Genomic DNA, 15,783 nt, shown 5'->3' with positions numbered 1-15,783 from the left:
GTGTTTGCACAGACTTTTATGTGTAGGGGCTGTTTTACACACACGCTCTCCGTTACGCCCTCAGATATACTCTGAGGAGGATGAGGAAGAGGAGGAAGAAGTGCATTCAAACTCCATTCAGTAAGTGAAGCCTGTAATATTTATTCTTAAGCACTGAGACCTCTGGTCAACGTTTATAGTTGAACCTAAATATCTGAAGTGCTCAGAAGTGTCAATGCTGTGCAAAATATCAAAGAATGTGGCATCGTTTGCAAAAAAAATGCTGCTGAAACCTTTTCTTTTCAGAGCAATATTTGCGATGACTAAACAAACTATTTTTATTACATGTATGTCAAAGGTGAATAAATACAGCTGAAGTTGAGTACATATAAAGCCTTGTTTTGCCTAACAATTAATTAAATTCCACTTGTTTTGATATATTTTTGTATGATACAAAGACAGATGTGTAAAGATTAGTTTTACAGATACTGATCCTTACAGTTGAAGTCAGAATTATTCTCTTTTTCAAATATTTCCCAAATGATGTTTAACAGAGCAAGGAATTTTTCACAGTATTTCATATAATATTTTTTCTTCTGGAGAAAGTCTTATTTGTTTTATTTCGGCTACAATAAAAGCAGTTTAAAATTCTTAAAAAATATTTTAAGGTCAATATTATTAACCCCCTTAAGCAATATTTGTTTTGGATTGTCAACAGAAAAAACCACTGTTATACAATGACTTGCCTAATTATTCCAACTTGCCTAGTTAACCTAATTAACCTAGTTAAGCTTTTAAATGTCAATTTAACCTGAATCCTAGTATCTTGAAAAATATTATTTACTGTCATCATGGCGAAGATAAAATAAATCAGTTATTAGAAATGAGTTATTAAAACTATTAGGTTTAGAAATGTGCTGAAAGAAATCTTTTAGAAAGAAAATTTCTGTTAAACAGAAATTGCAGAAAAAATATAGAGGAGGCTGCTAATTCATCAGGGCTAATAATTCTGACTTCAATTGTATATATGGATCCATATATCCATATGTATTTCGAAATTTTTATTTGCATAGAGTATTCAATCAAATATACAACTTTCATAGTGCATTTAAATAATTAGCAGTTTTTAAAACTACAATATTTATAGATTTTTTTTTTCATTCGACAAGTAGTGTGCAATATTTGTTAAAAGAAGAAAAAAAAGTTCTAGATGGTTAATTTTCAATTACCAAAAAAATAGTTTTCATTAGTTATCTATAATGTGCATTCGTATTAGTGTGATGTCATAGAAACAAAGTTTTTTTTAAAGCTTGACTCTTGCATGTTCAATAAAAAATGCAATTTTACATTCAAATGTTTGCAGTCAGTAGATTTTTAAAGACATAAATTCATAAATGCATTAAAATGTACAAAAGTGACAGTAAAGACATTTTTAGTTTACAGGGACCTCCTTATAAATTAACAGGGATTAACAGGGATCTCCTTATAAAAGTTAATGCTTTTCTTTTGAATTGTTTTATTCAAATAATCCTGAAAGAAAAAATTCATGGCTTACACAAAAAGGTTAAGTAAAGTTTTCCAGCACTGATAACTAATTTTTAATGTTTCTTGGGCATGTCTACATATTAGAAATCACTTCTGCAACGGAAGACTGAAGACTGAAGTATTTGATTTTAAATTCAGCTTTTCATCACAGAAAGAGATAATATTTTAAAACAAAGTAAAATAAAAAGTAATGTTAAATTAAGAATATTCCAGATTACTTAAGTTTTTGCTGTTTTAAGGCAGCAGATGAGGCAAAAACCAAAAAAAAGCTTTGAAATAGGGTTGGGCCGATAGACGATACCATCGCAGATGGCCGATAGACATCACAATGCTGAGCCGGCATCGTAATCCTCCACCCCGTCCCTGTCTCAGCAGCAACCCACTCACGAAAAATACACACTGAGGCCTCGTTTACACTTATACGTCTTAATTTTAAAATTGCATTTTAGAACGAAAACAATCACCGTCCACACTGGTGTTTCATCTAGCATTTCTGAAAAGATCTCTGTCCTATACCGCTGAAAACGCACATCACGTGATAACACACACACACACACTTTATCATGTGCTGTAGTGTCTGAGTTCCAGCACTCAGCCCAGAGAGCAGTGCACGTCAGACAGTTTATCAAGGATGTACTGCTAGATCACTGGAACATGATATTTAATTAATCTTGTCTCTATCTATCGACTCTTTGGTCTTCTGAATCAGGTAAGGTGTCACATCGCCAGTACACTGCTTCAATCTTTCGCTTTCACGCTTGTACTTAGTAATGTTAGCGAAAACCTCAGACACTGTTGGTTGGTTCCTGTTGGTTGTGCACTTTTTTTACCAACCAAGTTTGTGGACGCCATTATAATGACATAGATCACTCTGCCTATTCATGCCAGAGTCCCGCAGAAAAAGTGATTGACAGGTGGCAATTTGTGTGTAACTTCTCTTTATTTATGAGTTGGTTACAGGTAAAACAAAGACTATGCGGTTCAGGTAGTTGAAACGGTAGGCTACAAATAATTAATTCGTTATGAATTAATTCATTATTCATAAATAATTCACCGCTGCCTACGACGACGATGCCATCGTCCATCGCAATGTTTCACATTAGACATCGTACGATGCCAAATTGGTCGACATCGCCCAACCCTACTTTGAAAATAATAGTTTGTTAATATACTGGCCCCGTCACTGATTAAATATGTTAAAATTCCAAATAAAAATAGCAAAAAGTTACAGAATAAAAGCTAAGGTTTATGAAAATTGTTAGCTATAGATCCTTAAATTGTGTTATTTGCCCCATCTCTATCTCCTACCCTCAATAAATGTCCAGTCGGTCCCAGAAGTCACAGAAATGGTCCCTGTTGCCATGTTGAGGGTGAGACTGTAGAGTCAGGTTTAGGATGGTCCAGCCCCCAATATCTGTGTACCTTGGCCAAACAGGCAGCCTCTGCTGTCTGCAGAAATGTGTTTGTTCACCTCTAGAATTTGGGTCCCCCGTGTGGGCAAACATCCCCCAGTAACAGGCCATCCGATTGGCCAGGAGACGCTCTTGAGGTGTAAGTGTGAAGTTAGTGCTGGGGGCGGAGTCAAAAAGAAAGGGAAGCTCCGCCCCGTGGCAGGTATGATTGTAGCAGAATGTAAGCTCCGCCCATATATTGGGATCAGATGGGGCGTGATCAAATACATACATCCAAACAGCTCCGCCTACTTGAACTCCAGAACGTGCAGACTGTCTAGCCGGACACAGAAACACGTAGTCTGTCACCATCTGCAAAACAAACCGATTTAAAAAATGAATGTACGAAAGCATACAATAAGGTGAGTTGAGTTACATTTCGAGCACCTTCTTGAGCTGTTTGACCAATCACATAGTGGATCAGCTGGCCAATCAGAACACTCTGGGCTTTTCAGAAGTACACTGTAAAACCGATAAGTTTGGTTAACCCAAACTGTTAGAGGAAACCGATTGCAGCAAACTATTTAAGTTTTGAAATGAAATGGTTTGAGTTCTGTAAACTTAGTATATAAGTATATATGTTGATATCATCAAAAATTATTATTAGTATTAGTAACTTAAACATTTTAAGTTCAGTTATCAGATTGGTGTTCAATTGGAGTTCAGTTAATAGGAATAATTAAGTCCAATTAACTATATAGCAACTCAAATGTTTTTTTATTGCTTCTAGCATTAGAGTTAACACAAAATATATATAATTAAATATTTCATAACTCATTCGGTTTGAGTTCTGCTTGATATAATCATTTTATAAGTTACCATAACTCCTTTTCATTGTCAAAATAACTTATTTTTTTTAAATAATAAGTTAAACTAACTTATTTCATTTAGTAATTTTCACTGTTGGGTTTTACAGTGTAGTGGCTTTTGCAGAAACCAGGACTAAAACAGAGTGTTTCAAACAAAATGAAAATAGAGGTGCTACAAAAGGGTTAAGAGAGTGAAAGATAATGTACTTTTTGAACATTTAATGTGTTTCACAGAAAACTGAAGTATACTTTGGGCTTAAACTTTGTTAAAGTAGAATTCAAAGTAGCATTATTTACCAAATCAAACCTTTTTGTTAAGTGTTATCATCTAACTTTCTTTCTTTTTGTCCTTTTTGTCTGTAGGATGCTGACATCTTACCTGTGAAAGCATCACTCGTCTGTCCTGATTTCGAAAGAAAGGAATATATTTGTGCAGAATTTTTAGCGCATGTTGCTTAAAAATGGCAGCAGTGTAGAGGACACATTCCAGCATTGACACGGATTTGTTGAAATTTCTGTATACAAACATCACCCCCTCCTCAGAAGTTGTACCTACAGCACAGACCAAATGAGGTAAATAATGCAGACATTACAGAACATTCATCCCAGATCAGTTCTTTGTGTCGCAGTTTAACTAGTGTTTATCATGGAATATGCTGGAGAGTTAACAGAAAGTAACAGAGACCTAGTATAACAGGCTTATAACTCTGCCAGTGGCCTTTTTGGAAGGCTGTGATTGGCTGTTCCAGGATCAGCTGTCCATCAATGAATGGCCCCCATGTCTCAAAAACCTCCAGGAAACGGAAGGGATTGATGATCTTAGAACCTTTAAAAGGAAGAATTAGATTGGAGTTATTATTTCAGTGTTTGTACATGGACTTTATGTACGATTACATGGCTTTCTTTGATTCTGATTGGTCATAAAATTCTGCAGTCAGATATTTTGAGGTAATGTTTTTTTTTTTTTTTGTCCCAAATAAAAATATCTATCTTCACATTTTTAATTTAATGATATATTTCTTTATTAATATATAATTTACATTAGTATACATTATATATTATATTTCAGTTTAATATACTGTACATATAGGTGGCATGGTGGCTCAGTGGTTAGCACTGTTGCCTCACAGCAAGAAGGTCGCTGATTTGAGCTTGGTCAGTTGGCATTTCTGTGTGGAGTTTGCATGTTCTCCCCGTGTTGGTGTGGGTTTCCTCCGGGTTCTCCGGTTTCTCCCACAGTCCAAAGACATGCGCTATACTGTAGGTGAATTGGATTATCTAAATTGGGCCTAGTGTATGAGTGTGTGTAAATGAGTGTATGGATGTTTCTCAGAATTGGGTTGCGACTGGAAGGGCATCCGCTGTGTAAAACATATGCCGGAATAGTTGGCGGTTCATTCAGCTGTGGCGACCCCTGATAAATAAGGGACTAAGCCAAAGGAAAATGAATGAATTAATACTGTGTATATATAATGATTTCTATTTTACATATATTTTAGGTTTTTCTTAATATGAATTTAATTTTAGCTTCATATAAACACTGATGTGTGTGTGTGTGTACCTGATTCGACCTGGGCGTTAAGTACATCATGTGAGCTGAGAGAGCGCATGCATGGCAGATCAAATGCTGAGCAGTTAGTTAGTTTAGCAAAATCCCAGCCCAGTTTCATAGCATCCCATCTACAAAATAATAAACACCTTCATCAATCATCAGCATCATCATGATTACTCTTATTATTTCAAGAGGCCAATGCTCTTTTCCAAAACCAGTTTATGGTATCATCTACAGTTGAAGTCAGAATGATTCGCCCTCCTGTGAATTTTTTTCTTTTTCAAATATTTCCCAAATTATGTTTAACTGAGCAAGAAATTTTTCACAGCATTTCCTATAATATTTTTTCTTCTGGAGAAAGTCTTACTTGTTTTGTTTCGGCTAGAATAAAAGCAGATTTTATTTTTTTTAAACCATTTTAAGGTCAATATTATTAGCCCCCTTAAGCAATATTTTTTTCGATTGTCTACAGAACAAACCATCGTTATACAATAACTTGTGTTTGTATTTGAATTACCATGCCTAATTAACCTAATTAACCCAGTTAAGCCTTTAAATTGAACTTTAAAGGTACAGTATGAAAGTTTGACACCCAGTGGTTGAACTAGGTATTGCACTCCTGGATCAAAACTAACGCAATCGCAGGTTGCCAGATTGAGGAGCGAGTCTGACTTAAGTCATGTTCTAGCAACGGCACCAGATAGAAGGAATATTTTCCATATTAGAAGGAGCCAAACATTTTTTAAATATAAATTTAGCTCCTCATTTTGCTTATTTTGTGCTCAGCCCCTTAATTCCTGCTTGAAGTTACTGTATTTTTTATCTTCTGGTCCTGTGAGCTGTATATTTGTTTTAACAAGATGTTAATGTCAATACAAGATCAGACAGAGTTCAAGAATTATTAATCCATGTTTTACCTGGTTTTCAGTGGCAGTGAGAATGGTAAACTCTGTATGGCTGCATGTCTAAACAAAGTCTCGCTGCCCTGCATCATCAGATGGAGACTCACCGATTGGGCTCCTGCGCTCTCGCCAAACAGAGTAACCTACACACGTATGCAAATCAATATACGCTAATTAGATGTCCACACTGGCGTCATTCATCCGCTCCCATGCACCCTCATACCTTATTTGGGTCTCCTCCAAAAGCTGCAATGTTTTCTTGGACCCATCGCAATGCTGCCTGCTGGTCTAGAATCCCATAATTCCCCACTGCAGAGCTCTCAGGATCTTTGCCTGTGACTAAGAAGCCAAAAGCACCTAAAAATTGACCACAACAACATGCTCGTTCAGAAATCATCACATACACCATGCAAAGTTGAATTTTGAATCTGGAATACAAAACCAGTCTTATGTTGGATGAGTATATTTGTGGGGGTAGCCAAAAATATGTTATATTGGTCGATTTTCCATTTTTATTTCATGCTAAAAATTATTAGAATATCATCAGATCATGTTTCATGAGGATAGTTTGTACATTTCCTACTGTAAGTATATCAAAACAAATATTTGAATAGTAATCTGCTTTGCTAAGATATTAATTTGGACAACATTAAAGGAGACCTATTATGCATAACTCATAAATCAAGGGGTTTAAACACAGTTGTGTGCCAACGGTCTGTGAATCTAACCAGCTTCTAACGGTAAATATTTATTGATTTAATTTTTTATAATCAGACTTGATAAAAACAGTCTGCAGAAACACTTTGATTGACATTCTCCCTTGTACGTGTCATCCATTGGTGTCATCAGAGGGGAAAAGCCCCGCCCATTGGTGACAGTCTTCCCCTCATTAGCATAGGAAGTTAGTCTTGTTTTTGAATCTGCCACTATGCTCACACATAGGCATTTATAGCTCCGCCCTTTTTTGAAAAGAACACAATTTTATTTGAATTTAAAGCAACAGTCACCAAAACGGCACAATTAGGATCAAAGCCTAAAAGGGGCAGTTTCAAAGAGTTATAAAACATTATTTATGAGCTGTTTTTAGCTGAAACTTCCCATACACACTCTAGGGATCAGAGACTTATTTTACCTCTTGTAAAAAGGGGCATAAAAGGTCCCTTTTAAAGGCGATTTTATAAGATCATAGGTTTTAAACTCAATTCCTGGAGGGCCGCAACTCTGCAATTTTGTTCAAACCCGAGTCAAACACAGCTGATCCAACTAATCAATGTGTTCAAGAATACTATAGACTATTAAGCAGGTGTGAGTTGGACGTGGTTGGAGCTAAACTATGCAGAGCTGCGGCCATGGGCGTTGCTAAGCCTACCCTTATATTTCTACTCAGCCCCCCTAAAACTATCGTGTCAGTCCCCCTTAAATTTGATATGAAAACAGCGGAAGAATTCGGCTCCTCCTCGTCTTTTGTTTTTCATTTGATCAGCAAACCACAGCTGTGCAGAGTGAGAGAACAAGGTGTATGTTTATTGATAGATTACGATAGTACTTAGGCCTATAATATCTGCTTATTTGCAGTTCTTTGCTATAAATACACTTGTATCACTTGTACCTCAATGTCATGGAGTTTCCAATCTACTGTTTCATCGGTGCTCACATTTAAATAAAACATGTTTTGTGTTAGTGCATGTGGCATTAACTATATCATACAGTCTTGCACGGAAAGGATTAAAAACAGTGACAGAACCACTTAGTGAATGTACTCATTTTAACTGTCAGAGTCACTGACAGAGATAGAAACATCATGCATTGTCTTGTATTAAAAAAAATTGTATTTATTATTGTGGTTCAGATCATGAAATATGTGAATTAGCCTGTGGGTTTAAATATATATATAGATATATTTAAATTTGCAGTTTAATTAGAAATATGGCAGTTTTATTTATTTAATACATGGAAACAAAAAATGTACTTAAATATATAGAAAGTGGTTTTTTTACGGTAAACAGGTGTGTTGAGCCTACTTGGCTCATTCAGAACTCAAATAGCTATCTCTGTTTTTGCAGTACAGTTTTTTTTTACCATATTAAGCTTTTATTTATATAAATATATATATAATTTTTTATAAATTTTTTTACCTCAGGAGCTGAGCCCCCTAAAATGAAAATCCTAAAATCGCCCCTGGCTGCAGCCCTCCAGCCATTGAGTTTGAGACAATTGATTTAGATGTTTTGCAGATTTTCAAATAATATCTCAGCCCAAAATTATCCTATTCTTACATCAATGGAAACCATACATCAGTGGAAAGCTCATTTACTTAAATGTCATGTGATAAATGAATCTCAATTTCTGAAAAATGGACTCTTATGACTGGTTCTGTGATCCAGGGTGACCGTTGTGTTTGACTAACCAAGACGATATTCCATATTCACAACAACTGTGTTGCTGTAGTTACTGATGAAGCGTCCATCATACAAAGGTTTGGAGGCGGAGCCAGCGATAAAGTCACCGCCGTGAATCCACACCATTACTGGGAGTGCTGTTACTTTTGGCAGGGACAGGTTGGCACTCACAGGAACAAACACATTTAGGTAAAGGCAGTCCTCACTAACCTGTATGCATGCACAGAGTAACATTCATCGATGTTCAAATATATGTACAATCCCAGAAAGTGATATTATAATAGTACCCTAAAAGTGGAAAAAAATCTTGGGTCTTATTTTTTTACATTTGAAAGGTGCTTGCCAGTAAAAACCTTGTATGACCACTTCCCAATAAAAAAATCTAAACCAAATTATACTTTTCATGGAATTTCTATATTGCTGCATTTTGGTGACTTGAAGTTATCTTCATTTGTACATCGCCGTCTGTAAAATTACTAAATGTAATGCACTGTAAATGTACAGTATGTGACATACTGTTGGTTTGATAAAGTTTTCAAAGATAAAGTGTTTCTTATCATGTCATGACTATGTAGTTTCTATACACACTTTCTAAAGTGTAGCATTTGGAATGTGGTTGCTGAAGTGGTCTGTTGTAGTATAGTTTTTAGAGTGTTGCTATGCACCTGCATGTTCTGGGTGTAATTTAGCATGTTGCAGTTGTTGTTTCTATGGTGTTGCGATGTGGTTGGTAACATTTTCTGACTGCTTGTTGCTACTTTAGGTGGCTGCTTTGTAGTTGTAAAAGTGTTCTTGGTGTATATTGCGAAGTAGTTTCTAGAGTGTTGATTGGATACTTTACAGCACAGGTGTCAAACTCAGTTTCTAGAGGGCCGCAGCTCTGCACAGTTTAGTTCCAACCCTAATTAAACACACTTGAACAAACTAATTGAGTTCTACAGGCTTGTTTGAAACCTACAGGTAAGTGTGTTGGACCAGGGTTAGAACTAAACTGTGCAGAGCTGCTGACCTCCAGGAACTTCCAGGAGTTTGACACCCCTACTTTACATTGTGTTGATTTGTGGATACTTAAAGGTGCAGTATGTAAGTTTGACACCCAGTGGCTGAACTAGGTATTGCACTCCTGGATCAAAACAAATCCAAGCGCAGGTTGCCAGATTGAGGACATGCGCGAGTGATTTAAACTGAGTGAGTGCATATTCTGTGCTTCTGAATGACTGTATTTAATTTCTGTTGTGTTTCGTCTGGTGCAAACAGCCAAATTGCTCAGCACTGCATATCTCGTCATGTAGCATGTTGTTAGGACACGGGGTTACAATGTAACCTGCACACCTAATGTTTACTCTCGTAATATTTATATTATTTGCTAATTAATAACCGACATGTGGAACTGAATCTGCATCTTATTTCGTAGTCTGCTACTGTCCACCGATGGTCGCATTTCGGTCACAGACGCATGCTTTCAGAACCTTTCTGAATGAATGAATGAATGAATGAAATACGTTGTTTTCCAGCAAGGCAACCCGGAGTGCTGAAATATAATTGGCTAAACTGGCAGTGGGCAGGTTAAAATTACCAAAACAAAGACAGCATTCTGGCACAGAAAACACATTTTCAAAGCAGAATATCTGACTTCAGCATTGCTTTCAGATAAACAAGAATGTTCACTTGGCAGGTATCTCAAATATCTGCAAACATATTATGGCATTTTTATGCTTTAGAAGAGTCAAAAACTTACATACAGCACCTTTAAATCTTTCTGATGTGCATTTCTGGGATGTGCAGAATGTCTGTAACATTGAAATTGAAGATTTTATGGTGTTGCCGTTTGCCTGGAAGCTTTCAGATTTTTTTGTTAGCATGTTGCTATCTGTTTTAGTGTAAAATTCTCCTTCATATAGGTACTCGTATCACTGAATTTGTTTTACAACTACAGTTGAAGTCAGAATTGTTAGCCCTTCTGGATTATTAGCCCCCCCTGTATATTTTTTCCTAATTTCTGTTTAATGGAAAGAAGATTTTTTCAACACATTTCTAGACATTAAGATTTAATAACTAATTTCTTTTATTTTTGCCATGATGACCTGGGTTGAATATTTTTTCACGATACTAGTATTCAGCTTAAAGTGCAATTTTAGGCCTTACTTTAGGCAAGGTAGGGTAATTGGGCAAGTCATTGTATAACAGTGGCTTGTTTTGAAGACAACCAAAAAATTAGCTAAAACAAATATAAAGCTCACGAGACATGACTATATAATAAAAAATACTTCAAGCAGGAATTAAGGGTCTGAGCACAAAGTAGACAAAATAGAAGCTAAATTTATATTAAATAATTGTTTGGCTTGACTTCGGCATCATTTGCACATACAGTTCAAGTCTTTCTCAAAGATTTCCTTTTTCTTTCCATGATAACGGTACAGGTGGCGCAGTGGGTTGCGCTTTCACCTCACAGAAAGAAGGGCGCTGGTTTGAGCCTCGGCTGGGTCAGTTGACATTTCTGTGTGGAGTTTGCATGTTCTCCTCGGGTTCGCGTGTGTTTCCTCCGGGTGCTCCGGTTTTCCCCACAAGTCATGTGGTATAGGTGAATTGGGTATACTAAACTGTCCGTAGTGTATGTGTGTGAATGAGTGTGTATGGATGTTTCCCAGTGATGGGTTGCAGCTGGAAGGGCATTCGCTGCGTGAAACATATGCTGGATAAGTTGGCGGTTCATTCCGCTGTGGCGACCCCAGATTAACAAAGGGAGTAAGCCAAAAAGAAAATGAATGAATGAATGATGACAGTACATAATATTTTACTAGATATTTTTCAAGACACTAGTATTCAGCTCAAAGTGCAATTTATAGGCTTAACTGGGTTAATTAAGTTCATTAGGCAAGTTAGAGTAATTATGCAAGTCATTGTATAACAATGTTTTTTTCTGTAGACAATAAATTCCTAATGTACCTAATAAATTCCTTGCTCTGTTAAACATCATTTGTAAAATATTTAAAAAAGAAAAGAAAATTCACTGGAGAGCTAATAATTTTGACTTCAACTCTATGTATTTGATATTGTCTATGATTGATTGTCTATGTGATTGCCTGAAAACACAGTGTTTTAATTGGTGACCGTTTTTAAAAATGTGTCATAGTTAAAATATTACATACCTCAGGAGGACACAGCCGAGAGAACTCACCAGTACACATCTGCATACACGCAGGACGGGGAAATGTCGCATTATACGTGTACGACCAAGGTGAAAGTGGTGAAGGAGGAGCCCAGCGTTTGTCTCCCACAGGAGGGTCGGCATACGGGATCCCATAAAACACATGAGCTTTATCCAAAGTCAGACCACGAACACGGCCTAGAAGTGTGACGACCACTGGATCTGCACCAGAGGCGTCCTCCAGACCGTCAGAAGAGGTATTATCCAATGAATTCAATATACTTTCTGCTTTATTTGTGTCATCATGCACAGTAATATCCATCTTAGGACCCTGATGTACAAAATTAGTTGAATCAGACGTGGATTCAACCAAACCAGTATCATCAGCATTAGCATAAAACTCAAGACTCTTGATTAAGTTTAAAGACTCCTCTAGAAAAGCATCATTCAACGCGATCTCGTGTTTTCTATTTTGTTCAATGTTTGGGATGTTGAACATCATTGTCCGAGGCTCAGTGTCTACACTGAAGCTTTTTTGTTGAGGTTTATGTTCTTCTCTTCCTTTTGAAACTGCCGTCATTGAAAGTAGTGCAACCAATATCGAAGTTGTACAAAATGAACCCATAATGTCAACATATATCCAATTAGAATAGTTAAATAGTTCCACTCACTTCATCAGAAGGATCTCAGATGCTTAAAAATCCACACACAGAAAGTTTTACGCTATAAAAATCCCCTGTTGTATCCTGTCGTTTGTCTTGAGTGTAAGAGTTGCTTGTAGAGGAATACGACTGTTGAGTTTCATGTGACATCAATGAGTTAGACTGACCCACATTCCCAAATGTTTCCTTCAGTCTCTCTCGCACACTTGTGCACAAGGAAGCTTTTGTGAAATAAATCAGATTACAGGGAGAGTTCAGGCAACGGCAAATGCACAGGTCAAAGCTGATGTTTTGTCTATTTTAAAACAACATAATCACATATACTTACACATTGATATTTCCACATATGTGTTTGTTTTGCTTTCGTTACAAGTTTATGTATAACCTCTTTTACTCAGTAATTTGGATTTAGATTCTCTTTAAAGTGACAGTTCACCCAAAAATGAACATTTCCTCATCATTTGCTCACACTCAAGTGGTTCTAGATGTTTGTATGAATTTCTTTCTTCACTGTAAAAAATGCTGGGTTCCACACAATTCCTTCATGTTGACCCAACATAAATTGATTAATTTAACTTAATTGATTTTTAAATTTAAGTGGATTGAACATAAAACAATTAAAGGTGCAGAATGCAAGTTTGACACCCAGTGGTTGAGGTAGGTATTGCACTACTGGATCAAAACAAACGCAAGCGCAGGTTGCCAGATTGAGGACAGGAGCGAGTGATTTAAACTGTGTTCTGAATAAAAGCCACGGCACTCGATAGATGGAATATTCTCCATATTAAAAGGAGTTTTTGTCCTAACCAACACCTCAAATTGATATTTTACAAACGGCCTCTATTTGTCAGGTGAACAACAGACAATGATCACCTCAGGTAAACCTCATGTGCTTTATTCAGTGTTAAACGCTAATAATGTGAGTTTGAATGCCATTTTACATGATATTTATTAGCCATATACTGAAAGCAGAAGCAGATAGTTCACCTCAGATCTTGAAAATAAAATAAACCGTTTGAAATTGAACTTTATAACTAAACACATATGAGTGATTCAGCATGTACATTTAATAATGTTAAAGAGGGTTAATATGTATTATTTAGATTATAAACCTTACCATTTCGTGAGTGAGTGCATATTCTGTGCTTCTGAATGGCTGTATTTAAATTTCTGTTGTGTTTCGTCTGGTGCAAACAGCCTGATTGCTCATCACTGCAAATCTCATCACGAAGCGTGTTGTTAGGACACGGGGTTACAATGTAACCTGCTCACTTAATGTTTACTCTCGTAATATTTATATTGTTTGCTAATTAATAACCTCATGGAATTCTGAATCTGCGTCTCATTTCGTAGTCTGCTGCTGTCCACCGGAGGTCGCATTTTGGTCACGGACGCATGCTTTCAGAGCCTTTCTGAATGAATGAATGAATGAAATACGCTGTTTTCCAGCAAGGCAACCCGGAGTGCTGAAATATAATTGGCTGAACTGGCATTGGGCAGGTTAAAATTACAAAAAACAAAGACAGCGTTCCGGCACGAAAAACACATTTTCAAAAGAGAATATAACTTCAGCATTGTTTTCAGATAAACAAGAATGTCCACTTAGCATGTTTCTGAAATATCTGCAAACATATTATGGTATTTTTATGCTTTAGAAGAGTCAAAAACTTACATACAGCACCTTTAAGTTGCACCCTCCACAAAAAAAAAAGTAGTTTAAACAAGCAGCAAAAGTCATTTTTTTGAGTGTTCTGCTGAAGCCAAACCAAGAAGAATTCTGAATTCTGAAGATTTTTTAGTGGAAAAGCAGCCATTGACATTTATAGTAGGATCAAAAATACTTTGGAAGTCAATGGAAGTTCATTCTTTAAAATATCTACCTTTGTGTTCAACAGAAGAGAGAAACTAAAACAGGTTTCAAAGTGGAGGATGACAGATTTTAATTGGTAATTTTTGCCGCTTAAAGCTCTTGTCCAAAGTACTGAAATCAGCTCCTTGATTAAATATAAAGATGCCCTAACAAAAAAAATACTCAAAAAATACTCTGTATAATTATTAAGTACTCAATTTCTGTTTTACTTGATCAAAAGCACAAAACACTTGCACCTGCTTTTTAAAAAAATATCAATTAATGTACTATTACACAATTATTATTGATTAACATTTGATACTACAGATAATAAATGATCGTTCAAAGTGTGCAAGAAATAAAAAAAAAACATCGTAGATTATAAAAATTTAATAAGTAAAAACTAAATGTGTAAATGTGCTGACAGATATAAATATAAAAACAGATGCCCACAGGTTAAAATATATTAACATGGTCAGGCTTTTTACAATAAGGAATGATTAGTTAATATTTTGACTAAAATGAACTAATATTGAGCAAAACTTGTACAGCATTTATTAATCTTAGCTTAACATTTACTACTAGATTATTAAAATCCAAATTCATGCTTGTTATCATTAGTCAATGCACTGTGAGTTAAGATGACCTAACAATGAACAACTTTATTTTCATTAACTAATGTTAACTAACATGAACAAATACTGTAATAAATGTATCGTTCATTGTTTGTTCAGGTTAGTAAATGCATTAACTAATACAACTTTTAGAATCAAATGTAAACATATAGTTTATAGTATACGTATATCAGGGAAGATGATTAGGCATTCATTTGTGCTATTTTAACTTTAATATAACCTGCCCTAATCAAATTCCTTTACACAAATGTGATTTTTTTCACATTTAATCATTCAAACAGCTTACTGTATAACAGCAGATATACTGTAGTTCACAAACATCTGACAGACAATAATAAAATTTAGGGTTCTTAACTTACTTTTCACGACATCAGTCACAAGCACTTAAGCCATGATTGTCGTCCATTCTGGGATTATTTTTAGTCAGTCTTGTGGCTTTAGTGATTTATTAACAGGAGACTCACTCTGACTTGGTTATACTTTGTAACTCAGACACTGTTCTTGTTTAATCATTTCCTCAGAAGTAAAACAAAAACAAATACAGTATGCCATTTTTACAGAGAGTGATTTGAGTACAGGGTGGCACAGTGACTCAGTGGTTAGCACTGTCACCTCAAAGGTTGCTGGTTCAAGTCGCGTTTGGGCCAGTTGTCATTAGGCATGGGCTGGTTTAAGATTCTGACAGTATGATAACCTTGGATAAAATGACCACGGTTTCACAGTTTTGTGATGACTGATTACTGTTTTTAAATGTCTGGGTAAAGAAAACAAAAAACACAATATATTTTATTTTGAGAAACATTTAAAGTATTTTGGAGCAGTAAACATGTCAGGCTAAATAATTCAAATGAA

General features: G+C 35.8%; 2 protein-coding genes across 3 annotated transcripts in view; one reads left to right on the top strand and one right to left on the bottom strand.

Moving 5' to 3' along the window:
• Positions 1–4,744, top strand: part of bbs10 (Bardet-Biedl syndrome 10) — a 10,242-nt gene extending 5,498 nt beyond the window's left edge. For both annotated transcript variants that reach the window (XM_056478720.1, XM_056478721.1), the window contains exons 3-4: positions 1–120; positions 4,148–4,744. The exon at positions 1–120 is cut by the window's left edge and continues 1,380 nt beyond it. In XM_056478720.1, the coding sequence (XP_056334695.1) occupies positions 1–120; positions 4,148–4,169 (142 nt within the window). In that variant the 3' untranslated portion in view covers positions 4,170–4,744. The remainder of the gene's footprint in view (positions 121–4,147) is intronic.
• si:dkey-30c15.17 (cAMP-regulated D2 protein) lies at positions 2,360–15,341 on the bottom strand. The gene is made up of 9 exons (XM_056478719.1): positions 15,291–15,341; positions 11,787–12,668; positions 8,646–8,847; positions 6,462–6,595; positions 6,254–6,381; positions 5,346–5,464; positions 4,470–4,610; positions 4,164–4,336; positions 2,360–3,287 (listed from the first exon to the last, which is right to left on the bottom strand). The coding sequence occupies exons 2-9, from the start codon at positions 12,408–12,410 to the stop codon at positions 2,835–2,837; spliced, it is 1,974 nt and encodes a 657-aa protein (XP_056334694.1). The 5' UTR covers positions 12,411–12,668; positions 15,291–15,341; the 3' UTR covers positions 2,360–2,834.
• Between the last annotated feature and the right edge of the window lie 442 nt (positions 15,342–15,783).

The sequence above is a fragment of the Danio aesculapii genome, chromosome 18 (genome assembly GCF_903798145.1).
Source record: "Danio aesculapii chromosome 18, fDanAes4.1, whole genome shotgun sequence".
In the NCBI taxonomy this organism is placed as follows: Eukaryota; Metazoa; Chordata; class Actinopteri; order Cypriniformes; family Danionidae; genus Danio; species Danio aesculapii.
This window is presented reverse-complemented; position numbering and strand designations above follow the sequence as displayed.